Below are 20773 nucleotides of genomic sequence, written 5' to 3'. Positions count from 1 at the left end.
CAACTGATCACTGAGGCTACTGATCTGTGAAATGAAATGTATCTTATGCGGATCATTTGCTTCAAAGTTATGGTTCTGTCTTCCTTTAACACTTCCCAAGTGCTATTTAATTTCAAACGTTCTTTGGTGAATAGTGGAAACGTTTGGAAATTGCATTCACGATTTCTTTAAACTTTACTAGATATCTAACATTTTAGGGGTGCCAAAATCTTGTAAGGATGGTTAAGAATATGCCCAAGTTGTTGATCAAAATTCTACTGAGGCTGGAATGGAGAATTGTATAACAGTTGATGGTCTCCAACAAAATATGGGTGTTGATAGTTCTACAGGTATCTGTTTTGGTAACTGACAGTGATATTTACCCAAATGTGTGTAAATTAGTAGTTATTTATTTGACCAGTCCATGTACTGTTGATTGTGAAAGGGGATTCTCACAATACAATTTAGATAAAAGAAGCTAAAGAATCTTGCTGAGAACATCATCTGTTAGTAGACTGTGGAAAAGAAATATAGAGGGACCCCCTATTTCTGATTTCAGTTTCCAAGAGTCATTTGCCAAATGGACCCACCGAAGAGAGAGATGAAATCTGAGCATATTGCCTAAAATCAGCAAAGGGAAAGTGTTAACACAATGCAATCTGTCATTCATTTGATCTAGCAAGGCCTCAGTGCTCTGCAACAAACTTTGAAAGAAACAGAAGTTGACTCTGATTTATTGTGAGACAGTAAACAGCATGTGCCAATGAACTAATGCTTATCTACGGTGGTACCATGGACAGTATTTATATGTTATTAAATGCCTGAACTCAATGTGCGCATGACACTAGTAATTAAGTGCTGAGTGTACCATTGGCAATTCCTATAACTACTTTATAGTGTAAGTAGTGGTTTGTTCAAGTTATATAACTATTTGGTTTAAGGTAGCTTTCCACATTTACCGGGGTATTTTATGTCGAAACAAGAATTTTTTTTTCCTTAAAAGTATTCCTGTAATATTGATCTTTGAGTGTAAAGAATATCGTGGTTTGAAAGTTTCTGTTTCTGGCTGAAGTTTGCAATAAAAACTTACAAGAGCAACAGATGCACGTTTTTGCGTTTAGAGACTACCGCTAAGTCTTGATTGGCAAGGGATTACGCTAAGTGGCAGTGCCACCGAATTGTCGCATGCACTCATAGGGTGGCCACTACAAAAAGATGTCAGCTTCTGAGTATCAGCGACACAACGAGATCAGACGTACGACGTGACATTTTTGACAATTTTATTTCAAGTTAGTACAAATAGCAGGTTATATCGAGGTTACAATCTACAGCATGAATAATGGCAGGACCTGTAAGCATTCTCAAATAAAAGTGATTTAATGTCACGGTCAAGTTTGCTTGACAGATATCGCCCGCCCATTGACGTTTTGTGACCTGGAAGGACCGTGTTTCAATGATCATCGGGGCAGACAGTAGTTTTGATCAGAATCCTAAACTGAATGTTTTATTTGAGACACTTTTGCGCGTTTTAGAAAGAATCCGGAGCAGTTGTTGGAGAAGCTCTGGCCGTCCCATATACATAAATGGTACGTTTCACTGGAGGCCACATAGCGATGGCGAATACAGGAAGACTGCGACGTACCCGTACATGTTTATTGTCCAAGGCAGAGACAGAAACAGCATCGTGAAAGAAATAAATCGAAAAAGGGGTCATTGGAAGTCCAAAACAACCACACCGATGTGCCACGAGTGTAAAAGATAGCCTAAGAATGTCAGATAAAGGATCCTACTGCAGCAAAACTTTAACGCCGATGGCCGATATTTATCGTCGATGAGAGCATTTGTAAATATACTGATGACACAGTTTTGGGACAGCCCTCGACGAGAACAGCGACTCTGATAACATGACCTTCTTGTCTTAATCTACAATTTTCTCAAATTCTCTCCCTTGACTTTGTTGGCAATGACTGGCATTTGGCTATGTCAGCCAAAATGACTAGAGAAACGGTCTTCACCTCAGAAATGTTGTAAAGAGCGAAGGCAAACTATTGTCTTAGAAACACTCGGAGTTGAGTAGTAAGTGTTAATCTGTATTTAAGGCGCCTGAAGTTCGAAAAAAATAGCAGCTGACTGAATCACAGCAATGAACATGGAGGTATTTTTTACATTCATGATAACAAACACTGCCAATCTTTATCTATACATATGAATGCAGGTTCTTTTAGCTGTGGTGTCAAACGATATTCAATTCGCTATGTCACTCGTTATTGGCATAGCTCAATTAGAACCTTCCGCGGATATGAACCCTTCCCGAGATCGAATGCTGACATAATGTTGCATTATATTTACGCTTGTGTAGACGGCATCGAAATGCCATAGCAGTCCCAACAGTTAGGTTTCACAGTTAATATTCTGTGTACATCATACAGCTAATCTGTCATTATTATGCATAATCCCTTCCTGGACACTCCTCAAGTTTATTTAGTCATCGGTCACTGTGTATATTGTGCTCTGAGAGGAAACATCGCTCCCGAAATTCGCCCTTTTTAAACTTATTTTAACAGCGTGACACTGATTTCTATCAGCGAAAATACTGTTTTGGCTAAAACGTTGATAGCACTATCTCGTTTTAGTGTTTATCTCTTGAGTAAATTGTTTATAGCCATTCATAATGGAAAAACCGAACCAATTCACTATATTGCCCTTTTTTCAGTTCGGCCTTTTGTCAGTTTTCAGCATGCTCAAAAGAGTTTAACTCGAGAACGCGTGAACGGAAGTCCACAAGATTTCCACAGATGTTTGTCGAATAAGTTGTCTCTAAAACAATGTCTCAGTTTTCAAGTGTAGGTCTTTAGAGTCGAGTTATCGCTGCTTAAATAGACAGCATTGTGAGTCTAATCGGTTGATAAACTTTGATTAAGCACTATGTAAAAACTAAGACTTTTGTCAAAAATCTCAGACACAGTTTTGTAGCCAGTATTCTGAAGTGCAATTACTCGGTGGTACCTAGACAATAGCCCCTTCCGCTCTGACTTAATTTTACGTCAGTTTACCTACTTTCTTAACACTTTCACTAATATGTTCATGAAAATTCATTGCCCATTATTTTCTTGATCAAACAAAAAATACATAGAAGCAGCTTTCAGGTGATATATTATACTTGGGTAGACATACAGAACTTGATAGCAAACTTTGCGTTTAAAAAAGGTCATCGCAAAGGCGGAAAGCTACCTTAACCCTTTCACCCCCAGTTCCCTGTATACAGGTCCAACTTTACCATAGAAAACAATGAATGTGGGACAAACCATGGTGGTGAAAGGGTTAAGTAATAAAGATACTACAAAGTGTGCCTCATGTATGGACTAAATTCGCCACACCTACGGATGTGGCCACCAAAAAAAATATCCTAGCGTGAACACTGGTAAGGTTATCCCAATTATTAAAAAACAAATGTGTCAATGGTCGGCATGTATACCCGTACAAATTAGCAAACAATGGAAGTGCACCATAATAACTTTCTGCTTTAGGAGTTACACTTACCTTTGTGAGAGCTTCTATGTTTGCCTTAGCACCGATGAGAATCTCTGCAACATCTTTATGGCCATTTGAGGCAGCATAGTGCAGTGGAGTTAAACCATCCTGAAGAGTGAATTAAAGATATAAATAATATATATCCTTTGAAAAGATCACTGGCACTATTGGTAGGTCTCACGGACAAAAAATTCACAAGTAAATTATCTAGCATAAATTGTATATATGACTATATAGGAGTCGTTCTGAACTCTTAATAAATTGTAATCTTACTGGAGTATTCACAATCCCCTTGGTAATCAACGGTATCATAGTAAAGATACTCTTGCTTTCATTTATGGTCACATTACTTTAGTTTGGCGTGTGTTACACTTAGCTTGTAGCAATAGTATAACTTTTCAAAAAACCATTTCATTGCTGTTTTTACTTAAGTGGTTGGGGGAAGCTGGGAGTATACAGATATGTTTAATCTTCTTAGCAAAAAGTCAGTGTTGTATACGTTGGTTGTGTATAAACTGTGCTCATTTGAATGATGATAAAATGACGTTAAACCATGGTTATTGTAACGTTTCAATCAACATTATTCATCATCAATATTAGATGGCTCTTTGCTTTCTGAATAATATTATCAGAGCCAAACAAAAATAATTCAAATGTTTTAATAAAATATTAAAAAGGTAATGAAGCATAAGTAGGCAATGTTACAATTTTGAAAATATTATCTAGCATTTTTTGAACTCTTAGAAAGCACTCCTCATAGCTATGCCTACGTTTTAGTCCCCATAAGACACCGTTCGGGGGGACTTATAGGTTTGGTCATGTCTTTGTGTGCGTGTGTGCATGCGTGCATCCGTTCAGGCAGATATCTCAGAGATGCCTGGAGCGATTTCATTCAAACTTGGTACAAGGATTACTCCTTATGTCAAACAGATGCATGGTGATTAGTTTTGTGATCTGGTCAAACATAGCTGTGTGACTGCCTTTACATTGTTTGAAGACAACCTCTGAAAGATAGTTAACCAACCATCAACACAACTGATCACCGAGGCTACTGATCTGTGAAATTAAAGCTATCTTATGTGGAATGTTTGCTTTAAAGTTGTGGTGCTGTCTTCCTGTTAACACTGCCCCACGCTATTTAAATTTCAAAAGTGCTTTTGTGAATATTGGAAAAATTTGAAAATTGCATTCATGATTTCTTGAAACTTTACTCGATATCTAACATTTTAGGGTGCCAAAATTAGTAAAGATGGTATGTGCCAATGAACTAAAACTTACCTGTGGCGTGTACCATGGACAGTGCTTATATGCTATTAAATGCCTGATCAATGTGCGTATGACACTAGTACTTACCTGCTGAGTGTACCATTGACAATTCCTAATAACTACTTTATAGTGTAAGCAGTGGTTTCTTCAATATACACAACTGAATCGTTTAAGCAATAAAGTTACTACCAAGTGTGACTCTTTATGTCATGTCTTCCATATTCAATTTTCAATTTGATTTGTGTGGCTAATAAACTTTAGTTGTGGCCAAAAATTTCTGGACTAAATTTGCCACACCCATCGAGTGTGGCCACCAAAAAAAATTCCTACCATGAACACAGGTAAGGTTATCCCGATTATTAAAAACAACATGCTATAGTTTGGCATGTATACCAGTACAAATTGGCAAACAATGGCAGTGCACCATTATCACTTTCTGCTTAAGTAGTTACACTTACCTTTGAGAGAGCTTCTATATTAGCCTTAGCACCAATGAGAATCTCTGCAACATCTTTATGGCCATTTGAGGCAGCATATTGCAGTGGAGTAAAACCATTCTGAAGAAGAATTAAAGATATAAATAATATATCCTTGAAAAGATCACTGGTACTTTCAGTAGGTCCGATGGAAAAACATCACAAGTACATTATCTAGAATATGACTATATAGGAGTCTTTTTGAACTCTTAAGAAATTGAAATGTTACTTGAGTATGCACAATCCCCTTGTGCAATCAATGATATTGATTGTAAAGATACTCTTAATAATATATGGTCATATTACTTTAGTTTGGCTTGTATTGTACTGTGCTAGTAGCAAACGTGTAACTGTTCAAAAAACAATTCCGTTGCGTTTTGAACCATAGTGGTGGTGGTTGGGGGTAGCTGACAGTATACCGGTATGTTTATCTTCTTAACCAAAAGTCAGTTTATATACGTGGGTTGTGTACAATCTGTGCTCTTTTGAATGATGAGAAAATGAAGTTCAGCTATGGTTATTGCAACGTTACCATCAACATTATTCATTACCAATGTTAGATGGTACTTTTCTTTCTGAATAATATTATCAGAGCCAAACAAAACTAATTTGAATGGTTTACTAAAGTATTGAAAAAATAATGAAGCATAAATAGGTAATGTTAAAATTTTGAAAATATTATCTAGCATTTTTGGAACTCTTAGAAAGCACTCCTCATAGCTCTGCCTACATTTTAGTCCCATCAGACACCGTTCGGGGGGACTTATAGGTTTGGTCATTTAGTCGGGTCGGAAGGTAGGGTTCCAATGCACCCCATGGATGTATTTTTTTAACCTACATTTTTGTAATCCTTAGGGTCTATATTTAATGAATTTGATGTTCCCAAAATCAAATCGTGTCCCATGGGGTTCATTTGGCGCCATCTTTGCCGCCATCTTGGCCGCCATCTTGGATTTCAACGATGGGGTAGGGGTCACGTATCTACCGCTCGAGGAAACAGAAACAATAAAATACTATAAACGTTACATTTTTAGAAAGCCAAGATCATGGCCTTTCATTGATATATAACTTAATAGAGATTAATTAATATTTGAACGTCGATTAGACTTTATATCGGTCATTGGCCGTAAATCGTAAAATTTGCGAAATTTCACACCCAATAATTAAGTTCCCGTTCCTCCAAACAATTTTCATAAGGTATTTATATATTTTTGGAAGAACTCAGTGCAATAAACAAGACAAACAAGATTAAAAGTATGTGTCTTGAGATTTAGTGGGTGCATGAGCTTGTTTCTTATTACACGGTATGCCACATATCCGTGTGTAACATAAGGGGTAGGGGTAATGTTTCCTTTCTGTTTCGAATCATGAATGATGAAACCATAAAAATGTTACATTTTTTGAAAGTGCTGCATCAGACCTTTCTAAAATATATAGATTTATGGGGAAAAGTCGCATATTTAAAAGTTACAAAGCTTAAACCTTTCAGTTTGTGTCGATTTTAAGTGATTTTTTAAGAACGAAATTACAACATATGGGGTAGGGGTAATGTTTCCCTTTCTGCCTCGAACCATGAATGACGAAACCATATAAATGTTATACTGTTTAAAAGCCCTGTAATGGGCCTTTCCAAACATGTATAGTTTTATTGGGAAAAGTCCATATTTTAAAGTTACAAAGTTTATGCCTTTCAGTTTGTGTAATTTTAAGTGATTCTTTAAGGACGAAATTACAACATATGGGGTAGGGGTAATGTTTCCCTTTCTGCCTCGACCCATGAATTATGAAACCATATAAATGTTATACTGTTTGAAAGCTCTGTAATTGGCCTTTGCAAACATGTATAGTTTCATCAGGAAAAGTCGCATATTTTAAAGTTACAAAGCTTATGCCTTTCAGTTTGTGTCAATTTTAAGTGATTTTCTTTAACAAAATTAAAATATAAGGGGTAGGGGTAATGATTCCCTTTCTGCCTCGAACCATGAATTATGAAACCATATAAATGTTATACTGTTTGAAAGCTCTGAAATTGGCCTTTCCAAAATGTATAGTTTTATTGGGGAAAGTTTCATATTTGAAAGTTACAAAGCTTAAGCCTTTCAGTTTGTGTCAATTTTAAGTGATTTTTGAACAAAATTATAATATATAAGGGTAGGGGTAATGTTTCCCGTTCTGCCTTGAACCATGAATTATGAAACCATATAAATGTATACTGTTTGAAAGCTCTGAAATTGGCTTTTCCAAAGTGTATAGTTTCATTGGGGAAAGTTGCATATTTGAAGGTTACAAAGCTTAAGCCTTTCAGTTTGTGTCAATTTTAAGTGATTTTTTAAACAAATTATAATATAAGGGGTAGGGGTAATGTTTCCCGTTCTGCCTTGAACCATGAATTATGAAACCATATAAATGTTATACTGTTCGAAAGCTCTGAAATTGGCCTTTCCAAAGTGTATAATTTTATTGTGGAAAGTTGCATATTTGAAAGTTACAAAGCTTAAGCCTTTCAGTTTGTGTCAATTTTAAGTGATTTTTGAACAATATGCACAAAACAGTTAGTCCGTTGGCCAGGTATCGAAATCATCCCCTCTAAGGCATTTTACCCACTATGATTTTCTGTTAGCTAGTATTCTCAGCTGTCATAATCTGCTTATTTTCCATTTAACTGATGGTGTGTGAGAGTGTAACGACTTGTTTGTGAAGGGCTGTCACGCCCTCGGTAGTAAAATAGGAATGGGTTAGGGGTAACATATTTACCGCTAGTCGGAAACAAAAACAAAAAAGTACCATAAACAATACATTCTTAGAAAGCCCAGATATAAGCGTTTTACTTTTTTGATAATTATTCGACTTTAGATGGCGCCAATATTCCGTATGTACATGGCGGTCAGCAGCTGAATCATTCACATAACGAACGTTGATATGGCCTGAAACTTCGGTAAATTCATTCAAGCAAACTCTTGTTTGATTAAGTTGATAGTTTTCCTTTCTTTTTATTTCGAGTATTTGCCATGGCATGACTGAAACGAACCTTGAAACGAAGGCTGTACGTATCTATATTAGTCCGAGCCTGAGCGTGATCTGAGAGCAAACAGATCCGCAGATAATGCGAACGATCGCAACCGTTACCAACAGACTCATTATGCAGAGCCATGCCCCAAAACGCCCAACCAAACTTGGCACTAATCATGATCCCAGTCCATTTCGAGCCGGGCTTTAAGGAAGTGCGGTAGCCTTGAAAGACCCTTTGGTTTGGTTTTGTACCGTAGTATAGGAAGAAAACCCGACCTGTCGTCGTTGCTGTGAATGTTTTGTTGTTTTTAGCCTTTTCTTGCCTATTTGAAGAATCGTCTTTGCAGCCTTCCATCCTGCGTTCTGTGTAGCGAGTGTCTTCGATCGCTCTCTTAAGTTTGTGATGTACAACTGTCTTGAGTCCCGGTGCTTTTTTGGTGTAGAGGTAAATAGTTAGAGATCAGGGTGATAAATTGGTTTGCCGCAGTGTCTTTCCAGGTGTTGCCACTTTTGAAGGAATTCAACACTCGGTATTTTGGCCTGGTAAGTATCTTTAAGGTAAACCTGTAGGCTACGTGGTACTGAATAGGGGCCACTTAGGTTTCAACACATTCGATACTCTTGGCTTTCGCTTATACCCCGTTGTATGAGTAACTGGGATCGGAAATGGGAAAGGCTCAATTAATATCCATCTTTGCTAATATTAATTCTCGTTTGGCTTACAGATGGCCATCTCTACTTGTTTCGGTGAAAATTTGACTTTCAATTGGACAAAACATTGAGTATGACTTTCTTCTGTGTGTTATTTAGGCCTATGAAAAATATGAAAATTGCATACATATTGTTGTCAAATATCTCAAATCTTAGATTGTAAGAGATAGGCTTAGGCTTCCCTGTAATCATACAAATGAGTTAAATGGGAATTTATTTGAGTAGATTACAGTAATCGAAGAGAATGGTTGACACTATAGAAAGACTTATCTCGGATTGCGGGGACCTAACTATAAAAGAACAGCACAGAATACTCGCCGGATGTATTGACTGTTCATGTATAGTACAGGCTAGTACAACATGGAATGTAAAACATACAATCAAAGAAGTGGCAAATTTTCTCAACTTTTCACAAAGTTTATATTCCATCATTACTTGCTATTACTTGATACACCTTGATCAGCATGACTAACATTTTGCATTTGCCACACCACCAGCCATGCCCGTCCCTGGGATCGCGAACAATGCCTTTAACGAAGCTTTGAACGCTTTTTGTGAATTGTGTAAGAATGTCCTCTCTGTGGAGTATAATGTGTGAAGCGTTGTCTACCTCACTTGACTCTGATGATTATGTGACATATTTTTTCTCAGCTGCTGGTGGCTGATCTAGCTCGAAAGTTAGATCAATCTAGTCTCTCTGATTCGATCATGCTGGTGGGAATGGTATCTTCAAGCATTGACCCTAAAACGTCCGTTTGTAGGGTCTTTGCTTCAAAGACGTCAGGGTCTAACATTGGTTAAATGTCATCCATGATAAGAAACTAATGATAGATTCACTCACAAGGCATTTTAAACATTGAGGTGTCAATTGAAATATAAGCCTTTTTAGTCATTTTCTGAGGTTTGTCTCGCCTTCTTATTGCTTGGTGTAGAGAGTGTTTGTTTGCCTTCTGTTTACTATTTAGTTGCGTAATTTGAATGCGTTCTGTGACATTTGGCTTTTCGGGTTTTAGTTCCAGAATTATTTTGCTATTGAATTTTAGTACCCAGTCGAAAATGTAATCCTCATTGGGAGTATGTAGTGTTCTGCGTTGTAAAATAATTTCGAAAATTGGTTATGATCTCTTGTTTTCTGGTAAGGAAGGTAAAGTGTTGTCGATCCATCTTATCTTATTATGGAGAAGCTATATTGTGGATTAATGGTGATTGGTTTTCGGCGATAAAAGATTCTCTCGTGTTCCCGTGTGGCATTAAAAGTAACACTATTAATAGTGAGCTCTGATTTGCCCAGACGGTCACGTGACTGTGCATGTATTACGATATACTGTAAAGTTGGCCATTCCTATCTCCAAAGTGGGTTTCTTTCACATTGTTTGTATTTTCATCACAAGTTTCAATATACTGATATAATATAGCGATAAACAACCCCTATAAGGGGCGACGTCAAAAGTTCAATGTAGGATAACAAACTTAATTCCCTTAGTTCTCCCCAAACCCCCCACCCCCCTAGAAACTTAATTGACTTATATTGAACCTGTTGCCAGGCTCTTTGTATGTAAAGCAAAGCTAAGGATCAGTCAATTAGGGGTGAAATAAAGTAATGCATCGTTAAAGCCCCACTAGCTGTAACTCTTAAATTTGTTGACCTCAAATTATCTACCTATTCTCTCCTTTCTGAAATCTACCCTCTGAAGAGATATGAACTTTCACTGCATTAGAAAACATTCCTTTCAGTAACATTTCACATGTAAATTAAAATTTTAACGGTCATTTTGATTTCCTGGCATTTTCAAAAATTGGTAATATTAAAAAGGATCAAAACATACAGTGTCACAGTTGAAAACATTCACCCTATGCATTACAATTTGGACTACTCTGTGCAGTTTATATGAAGATTTCAGTGCAGATATGCATAGTATCAAGGTTTTAGCTTTTCTGCATGGGGCTAGAGCTGTGATTTAATGTTTGGGCGAACATTTAATCGCAGTGTAATCTTTATCTTGTTCAAAATTGCATATATAGCCCCGGCAGGTAGTTATAAGTGTGTACACAGACCTAAATGACTACATTGTCACCAACTTATTTTAGTTTGAAAGTAAAATCATAAAAATAATGCTAAAAGATAAAGCACACTTTGTGTTTCATCAAATATAAATACAACATACTAACAATGAATGAACAAGAACAACAACAATAAAGTCCAGGTTTCTCCTTCCAGAGGTATAAAAACTATCTCAACTGTCCTGGTGGTTGTAACAACTCAGTTCACACTACTCCATTCAGGCAGACTACACGTGCACCAGAAATGTAGCAAAATACAATTATAAATTCCGAGTGCAACCATATAGACAGTAGAGAAACTACCGTCTATGGTGGAACAGAGGCCAACAGCCTGCATTGTTTACACTAACTAGGCCAGGTGCAGCTCTGCACCGTGTTAAAACAACTCCCTCCGCTGGCTTCAACACGAAAGTGTGCATTTCTGCTCTATTTTTTCAAAATATTCATTCCCCTGGCAATTTTTACCTTAAATCGATTTGTAGGATAGAAACTTTTTTAGGTCAAAACCCCCCCACCCCCAAACTAAAAGAATTAAGTTTTTTTCCTTATTGAACTTTTGACGTCGCCCCTAAGTTGGGTACACCTCTCGAGCTCGGTTTTGACCATTTCACTCCTTATACAAACGACTGAAGTTCGTGCGTATATGTTGTTTACCGGTCGAAACCGTGTGGTATCCTTTCAAAGTGGTGCTTTATTGCTTATATATCTCTCGCGATACAATTAAAGAAAGGGATTGATTGTTGCTGCTGTCATATCAACTTTGCATGACGACTATGACATCCAATTTAGTGTTTGTGGGTTTGGAATATATAATTCTTGACATATTATAGCTGTTAACTTTCTTTCCCTAATTTGAGTTATTGAAATGAGTAAAACGTCTTTTATAACCACCATTTTAGCTTTTAGTGCTATTTAATGCCTATAGAGTATTTTCTATGTTCCTTTTAACAAGTAAATGTCAGTAAAGTAACACAAACTTTTGAGTTTAGGCATTGTCACTGCATAATTTTTGAATTACCCAATCAAGCCATATCTTGTTGGAAAAACAACTGCGTTAGTGTTTCAGAGATATGATATTTATGTGGCTTCCTTATTCGCTGCGTTTGGTAGGAGAGGAAACATTACCCATACCCCTATCCCTTAAATGTATATTATAGAGGGATGTACGGCATACCATATATTAGGTTAACAAACGACGCACCCCATACGTCTCAAGAATATACACTCTTTTAATGTTTTTTACTTCTCTATTGCATTAAGTTCTTTCAAATGATATATAAATACCTTGTAAAAATTGTTTGGAGGAACGTGAACTTAATATTGGGTTTGAAATTAAGCAAATTTTACAATTTACATTTCATGTCCGATATAAAATCTAATCGATGTTTGAATATCGATTTATCCCCGTTTAGTTGTATACCAATGGTAAGGGGATTATCTGGGCTTTCTAAGAATGTATTGTTTATGGTACTTTTTTGTTTTTGTTTCCGACTAGCGGTAAATATGTTACCCCTAACCCATTCCTATTTTACTACTGAGGGTGTGACAGCCCTTCACAAACAAGTCGTTACACTCTCACACACCATCAGTTAAATGGAAAATAAGCAGATTATGACAGCTGAGAATACTAGCTAACAGAAAATCATAGTGGGTAAAATGCCTTAGAGGGGATGATTTCGATACCTGGCCAACGGACTAACTGTTTTGTGCATATTGTTCAAAAAATCACTTAAAATTGACACAAACTGAACGGCTTAAGCTTTGTAACTTTCAAATATGCAACTTTCCCCAATGAAACTATACATTTTTGGAAAGGCCAATTTCAGAGCTTTAAACAGTAAAACAATTATATGGTTTCATAATTCATGGTTCAAGGCAAACGGGAAACATTACCCTACCCTTATATTATAATTTTTTTAAAAATCACTTAAAATTGACACAAACTGAAAGGCATAAGCTTTGTAACTTTAAAATATGGACTTTTCCCAATAAAACTATACATGTTTGGAAAGGCCCATTTTAGAGCTTTCAAACAGTATAACATTTATATGGTTTCATAATTCATGATTCGAGGCAGAAAGGGAAACATTACCCCTACCCCATATGTTGTAATTTCGTTCTTAAAAATCACTTAAAATTGACACAAGCTGAAAGGTTTAAGCTTTGTAACTTTAAAATATGGACTTTTCCCAATAAAACTATACATGTTTGGAAAGGCCCATTTCAGAGCTTTCAAACAGTGTAACATTTATATGGTTTCGTAATTATGATTCGAGGCAGAAAGGGAAACATTACCCCTACCCCATATGTTGTAATTTCGTCCTTAAAAAAATCACTTAAAATTGACACAAGCTGAAAAGCATAAGCTTTGTAACTTTAAAATATGGACTTTTCCCAATAAAACTATACATGTTTGGAAAGGCCCATTTCAGAGCTTTCAAACAGTGTAACATTTATATGGTTTCGTAATTCATGATTCGAGGCAGAAAGGGAAACATTACCCCTACCCCATATGTTGTAATTTCGTTCTTAAAAATCACTTAAAATTGACACAAACCGAAAGGTTTAAGCTTTGTAACTTTAAAATATGGACTTTTCCCAATTAAACTATACATGTTTGGAAAGGCCAATTACAGAGCTTTCAAACAGTATAACATTTATATGGTTTCATAATTCATGGTTCGAGGCAGAAAGGGAAACATTACCCCTACCCCATATGTTGTAATTTCGTCCTTAAAAAATCACTTAAAATTGACACAAGCTGAAAGGCATAAGCTTTGTAACTTTAAAATATGGACTTTTCCCAATAAAACTATACATGTTTGGAAAGGCCCATTTCAGAGCTTTCAAACAGTGTAACATTTATATGGTTTCGTAATTCATGATTCGAGGCAGAAAGGGAAACATTACCCCTACCCCATATGTTGTAATTTCGTTCTTAAAAAATCACTTAAAATCGACACAAACCGAATGTTTAAGCTTTGTAACTTTTAAATACGCAACTTTTCCCCATAAATCTATATATTTTAGAAAGGTCTGATACAGCACTTTCAAAAAATGTAACATTTTTATGGTTTGATCATTCATGATTCGAAACAGAAAGGGAAACATTACCCCTACCCCTTATGTTACACACGGATATATGGCATACCGCGTAATAAGAAAACAAGCTCATGCACCCACTTAATCTCAAGGCACATACTTTCAATGTTGTTTTTCTTGTTTATTGCACTGAGTTCTTCCAAAAAATATATAAATACCTTATGAAAAATTGTTTGGAGGAACGGGAACTTAATTATTGGATGTGAAATTTCGCAAATTTTACGATTTACGGCCAATGACCGATATAAAGTCTAATCGACGTTCGAATATTAATTAATCCCTATTAAGTTATATATCAATGAAAAGGCCATGATCTTGGCTTTCTAAAAATGTAACGTTTATAGTATTTTATTGTTTCTGTTTCCGTCGAGCGGTAGATACGTGACCCCTACCCCATTGTTGAAATCCAAGATGGCGGCCAAGATGGCGGCAAAGATGGCGCCAAATGAACCCCATGGGACACGATTTGATTTTGGGAACATCAAAATTCATTAAATATAGACCCTAAGGATTACAAAAATGTAGTTAAAAAAATACATCCATGGGGTGCATGGGAACCCTACCTTCCGACTAGACTATGTCTGTGCGTGCGTGCATGTTTCTGTTCATGCAGATATCTCAGAGATGCCTGGAGCGATTTCATTCAAACTTGGTACAAGGATTACTCCTTATGTCATAGAGATGCATGTTGATTAGTTTTGTGATCTGATTAAAATTAACTGTGTGACTGCCTTTACTTTTTTTGAAAACAGACTCTGAAAGAAGGTTAACAAACCATTAACGCAACTGATCACTGAGGTTACTGATCTGTGAAATGAAAGGTATCTTATGCGGATCATTTGCTTCAAAGTTATGGTTCTGTCTTCCTTTAACACTTCCCAAGTGCTATTTAAATTTCAAACGTTCTTGGTGAATAGTGGAAACGTTTGGAAATTGCATTCATGATTTTTTAAACTTTACTAGATATCTAACATTTTAGGGGTGCCAAAATCTTGTAAGGATGGTTAAGAATATGCCCAAGTTGTTGATCAAAATTCTACTAAGGCTGGAATGGAGAATTGTAAAACAGTTGATGGTCTCCAACAAAGATATGGGTGTTGATAGTTCTACCGGTATCTGTTTTGGTAACTGACAGTGATATTTACCCAAATGTGTGTAAATTAGTAGTTATTTATTTGACCAGTCCATGTACTGTTGATTGTGAAAGGGGATTCTCACAATACAATTTAGATAAAAGAAGCTAAAGAATCTTGCTGAGAACATCATCTGTTAGTAGACTGTGGAAAAGAAATATAGAGGGACCCCCTATTTCTGATTTCAGTTTGCAAGAGTCATTTGCCAAATGGACCCACGAAAAGAGAGATGAAATCTGAGCATATTGCCTGAAAATCAGCAAAGGGAAAGTGTTAACACAATGCAATCTGTCATTCATTTGATCTAGCAAGGCCTCAGTGCTCTGCAACAAACTTTGAAAGAAAAAGAAGTTGACTCTGATTTATTGTGAGACAGTAAACAGCATGTGCCAATGAACTAATGCTTATCTACGTGTGTACCATGGACAGTATTTATATGTTATTAAATGCCTGAACTCAATGTGCGCATGAGACTAGTAATTAAATGCTGAGTGTACCATTGACAATTCCTATTAATACTTTATAGTGTAAGTAGTGGTTTGTTCAAGTTACATAATTATTTTGTTTAAGGTAGCTTTCCACATTTACCGGGGTATTTTATGTCGAAACAAGAAAATTTGTTTTTTTTCCTTAAACGTATTCCTGTAATATTGATCTTGAGTGTAAGAATATCATGGTATTAAAGTTTCTGTTTCTGGCTGAAGTTTTGTGATACAATTTATTTTCAAGAGGAACAGATGCACATTTTTGCGTTTTGAGACTACCGCTAAGTCGTGATTGGCAAGGGATTAAGCTAAGTGGCAGTGCCACCGAATTGTCGCATGCACTCTGACAACATCCGCTGAGAAAATCCCAATCACACCTACCGTAACTGCGTGTGTCAAGACCATCGTCACTGATCGTGTGTATGGGTAGCGATCAGGCGCAGAACGGTGGATCGTACGTGTTTCTCATAGGGTGGCCGCTACAAAAAGATGTCAACTTCTGAGTATCAGCGACACAATGAGGCCAGACGTACGATGTGACATTTATGACGATTTTATTTCAAGTTAGTACAAATAGCAGCATATATCGAGTGTTACAATCTACAGCATGAATAATGGCAGGACCTGTAAGCATTCTCAAATAAAAGTGATTTAATGTCATGGTCAAGTTTGCTTGTCAGATATCGCCCGCCCATTGACCTTTTGTGACCTGGAAGGACCTTGTTTCAATGATCATTGGGGCAGACAGTAGTTTTGATCAGAATCCTAAGACTACACTGGCAGCATAATCCTAGTCAGACGAGTCGATTCGGTAAGCCATGTATTTGTAGTTGCTTTTCCACACATTGAATGTTTTATTTGAGACACTTTTGCACGTTTTAGAAAGAATCCGAAGCAGTTGTTGGAGAAGCTCCGGCCGTCCCGTACACATAAATGGTACGTTCCATTGGAGGCCACATAGCGACGGCCAATACATGAATACCGTGATGTACCCGTACATGTTTATGGTCCAAGGTAGAGACAGAAACAGCATCGTGAAAGAAAGAAATCGAAAAAAGGGTCATTGGAAGTCCAAAACAACCACACCGATCAGTGCCCACGAGTGTAAAAGATAGCCTGAGAATGTCAGATAAAGGATCCTACTACAGCAAAACTTTAACGCGATGACGATGATTTGTGCTAGTGAGAGGAATTTGTAAATATACCGATGACAGAGTTTTGGGACAGCCCTCGACGAGAACAGCACTCTGATAACATCACGTTCTTGTCTTAATCTACAAGTTTTCTCAAATTCTCTCCCTTGACTTTGTTGGCGCTGAATGGCATTTGGCTATGTCAGCCAAAATGACTAGAGAAACGTCTTCACCTCAGAAATGTTGTAAAGAGCGAAGGCAAACTATTGTCCTTGAAACACTCGGAGTTGAGTAGTAAGTGTTAATCTGTATTTACGGCGCGTGAAGTTCGAAAAAAAATAGCAGCTGACTGAATCACAGCAATGAACATGGAGGTATTTTTTACATTCATGATCACAAACACTGCCAATCTTTATCTACATATGAATGCAGGTTCTTTTAGCTGTGGTGTCAACGATATTCAATTCGTTATGTCACTCATTATAGGGATAGCTCTATTAGAACCTTCCGCGGATATGAACCCTTCCCTGGATCGAATGCTGACATAATATTGCATTATATTTACGCTTGTGTAGACGGCATCGAGATGCCATAGCAGTCCCAACAGTTAGGTTTCACAGTTAATATTCTGTGTACATCTTACAGCTAATATGTCATTATTATGCATAATCCCTTCCTGGACACTCCTCAAGTTTATTTAGTCATCGGTCACTGTGTACATTGTGCTCTGAGAGGAAACATCGCTCCCGAAATTCGCCCTTTTTAGCCTTATTTTAACAGCTGACACTGATTTTAATGAGTGAAAATACTGTTTTGGCTAAAACGTTGATCTATCTTGTTTTGGTGTTTTATCTGTCGAGTAAATTGTTTATGGCCATTCATAATGGAAAAACCGAACCAATTCACTAACTCGCCATTTTCTTAGTTCGGCCTTTTGTCACTTTTCAGCACGCTCAAAAGAGTTTAACTCGAGAACGTGTGAATGGAAGTTCACCAGATTTTCACAGATATTTGTCGAATAAGTTGTCTCTAAAACAGTGTCTCAGTTTTTAAATGTAGGCCTTTAGAGTCGAGTTATCGCTGCTTAATTAGACGGCATTGTGAGTCTAATCGGTTGATAAACTTTGATTCAGCACTCTGAAAAAACTAAGGCTTTTGTCAAAAATCTCAGACACAGTTTTGTAGCCAGTATTCTGAAGTGCAATTACTCGATGGTACCTAGACAATAGCCCCCTTCCGCTCTGACTTAATTTTTACGTCAGTTTACCGACTTTCTTAACACTTTCACTAATATCTTCATGAAAATTCATTGCCCATTATTTTTCTTGATTAAACAGAAAAATTCACAGAAGTAGCTTTCAGGTGATATATTATACTTGGTTAGACATATCGAACTTGATAGCAAACTTCGCGTTTCAAAAGAGGTCATCGCGAAGGCGGAAAGCTACCTTAAGTAATAAAGATACTACAAAGTGTGCCTCATGTCTGGACTAAATTCGCCTAACTTACGGAATGTGGCCACCAAAAAAATATCCTAGCATGAACACTGGTAAGGTTATCCCAATTATTAAAAAAACAAATGTGTCAATGGTCGGCATGTATACCCGTACAAATTAGCAAACAATGGAAGCGCACCATAATAACTTTCTGCTTTAGGAGTTACATTTACCTTTGTGAGAGCTTCTAGGTTTGCCTTAGCTCCAATGAGAATGTCTGCAACATCTTTATGGCCATTTGAGGCAGCATAGTGTAGTGGAGTTAATCCATCCTGAAGAGTGAATTAAAGATATAAATAATAATATATCCTTTGAAAAGGTCACTGGCACTATTGGTAGGTCTGACGGACAAAAAATTCACAAGTAAATTATCTAGCATAAGATGTATATATGACTATATAGGAGTCTTTCTGAACTCTTCATAAATTTAATCTTACTTGAGTATGTACAACCCCTTGGTAATCAATGGTATTCATAGTAAAGATACTCTTGCTTTCAAATATGGTCTTATTACTTTAGTTTGGCTTGTGTTACACTTTGCTTGTAGCAATCGTGTAACTTTTCAAAAACCATTTCATTGCTGTTTTACTTAGTGGTTGGGGGGGGAAGCTGGGAGTATACCGACATGTTTAATCTTCTTAGCAAAAAGTCAGTGTGTGTATGTTGGTTGTGTATAAACTGTGCTCATTTGAATGATGATAAAATGACATTAAACCATGGTTATTGTAACGTTTCAATCAACATTATTCATCCTCAATATTAGATGGCTCTTTGCTTTCTGAATAATATTATCAGAGCCAAACAAAAATAATTCAAATGGTTTTAATAAAATATTAAAAAAGTAATGAAGCATAAGTAGGCAATGTTACAATTTTGAAAATATTATCTATCATTTTTTGGAACTCTTAGAAAGCACTCGTCATAACTATGGCTACTTTTAAGTCTCCATAAGACACTGTTCGGGGGACTTATAGGTTTGGTCATGTTTGTGCGTGCTTGCTTGCATCCGTTCAGGCAGATATCTCAGAGATACCTGGAGCAATTTCATTCAAACTTGGTACAAGGATTACTCCTTATGTGAAAGAGATGTATGGTGATTAGTTTTGTGATCTGATCAAAATAGCTGTGTGACTGCCTTTACATTGTTTGAAGACAAACTCTGAAAGATAGTTAACAAACCATTAACACAACTGATCTGTGAAATTAAAGCTATCTTATATGGAATGTTTGCTTTAAAGTTATGGTTCTGTCTTCTTTTTAACACTTCCCAATGCTATTTAAATTTCAAAAGCTCTTTTGTTAATAGTGGAAAAATTTTGAATGATGAGAAAATGAAGTTCAGCTATGGTTTTTGTAACGTTACCATCAACATTATTCATTACCAATGTTAGATGGTACTTTGCTTTCTGAATAATATTATTAGAGCCAAACAAAAATAATTCGAATGCTTTTACTAAACTATCAAAAAAGTAATGAAGCATAAATATGCAATGTTAAAATTTTGAAAATATTATTTAGCATTTTTGGAACTCTTAGAAAGCACTCCTCATAGCTATGCCTACTTTTTAGTCCCCATAAGACACCGTTTGGGGGGACTTATAGGTTGGTCATGTCTGTGTGTGCATGCGTGCTTGCGTGTTTCTGTTCATGCAGATATCTCAGAGTTGCCTGGAGCGATTTCATTCAAACTTGGTACAAGGATTACTCATTATGTCATACAGATGCATGTTGATTTGTTTTGTGATCTGATCAAAATTAATTGTGTGACTGCCTTTACTTTTTTTGAAAACAGACTCTGAAAGAAGGTTGACAAACCATTAACGCAACTGATCACTGAGGTTACTGATCTGTGAAATGAAAGGTATCTTATACGGACATTTGCTTCAAAGTTATGTTCTGTCTTCCTTTAACACTTCCCAAGTGCTATTTAAATTTAAACGTTCTTATAACGTTTTGGTGAATAGTGGAAACGTTTGGAAATTGCATTCATGATTTCTTTAAACTTTACTAGATATCTAACATTTTAGGGGTGCCAAAATCTTGTAAGGATGGTAAGAATATGCCCAAGTTGTTGATCAAAATTCTACTGAGGCTGGAATGGAGAATTGTAAACAGTTGATGGTCTCCAACAAAGATATGGGTGTTGATAGTTCTACCGGTACTGTTTTGGTAACTGACAGTGATATTTACCCAAATGTGTGTAAATTAGTAGTTATTTATTTGACCAGTCCATGTACTGTTGATTGTGAAAGGGATTCTCACAATACAATTTAGATAAAAGAAGCTAAAGAAACTTGCTGAGAACATCATCTGTTAGCAGACTGTAGAAAAGAAATATAGAGGGACCAGTAATGATTTGATCACTGAGGTGTAACTCTGATAAACATAATT

General features: G+C 36.5%; 2 protein-coding genes across 2 annotated transcripts in view; one reads left to right on the top strand and one right to left on the bottom strand.

Annotated features, from left to right (window-relative positions):
- LOC139124300 (ankyrin repeat, PH and SEC7 domain containing protein secG-like) overlaps positions 1-19009 on the bottom strand; it is a 61798-nt gene extending 42789 nt beyond the window's left edge. Inside the window, exons 1-4 of the mRNA XM_070690440.1 lie at positions 19004-19009; positions 18556-18654; positions 5235-5333; positions 3520-3618 (exon numbers count right to left, since the gene is read on the bottom strand). Of these exons, the coding sequence (XP_070546541.1) occupies positions 3520-3618; positions 5235-5333; positions 18556-18654; positions 19004-19009 (303 nt within the window). The remainder of the gene's footprint in view (positions 1-3519; positions 3619-5234; positions 5334-18555; positions 18655-19003) is intronic.
- The window catches only part of LOC139123893 (ubiquitin-conjugating enzyme E2 Z-like), a 446060-nt gene that overhangs the window by 154380 nt on the left and 270907 nt on the right, over positions 1-20773 (top strand). The window lies entirely within an intron of this gene.

This window comes from Ptychodera flava (genome assembly GCF_041260155.1).
Source record: "Ptychodera flava strain L36383 chromosome 23 unlocalized genomic scaffold, AS_Pfla_20210202 Scaffold_23__1_contigs__length_28996876_pilon, whole genome shotgun sequence".
NCBI classification, from domain to species: domain Eukaryota; kingdom Metazoa; phylum Hemichordata; class Enteropneusta; family Ptychoderidae; genus Ptychodera; species Ptychodera flava.
The sequence above is the reverse complement of the archived record's forward strand: the minus strand, read 5'-3'. Positions and strand labels throughout refer to the sequence as shown.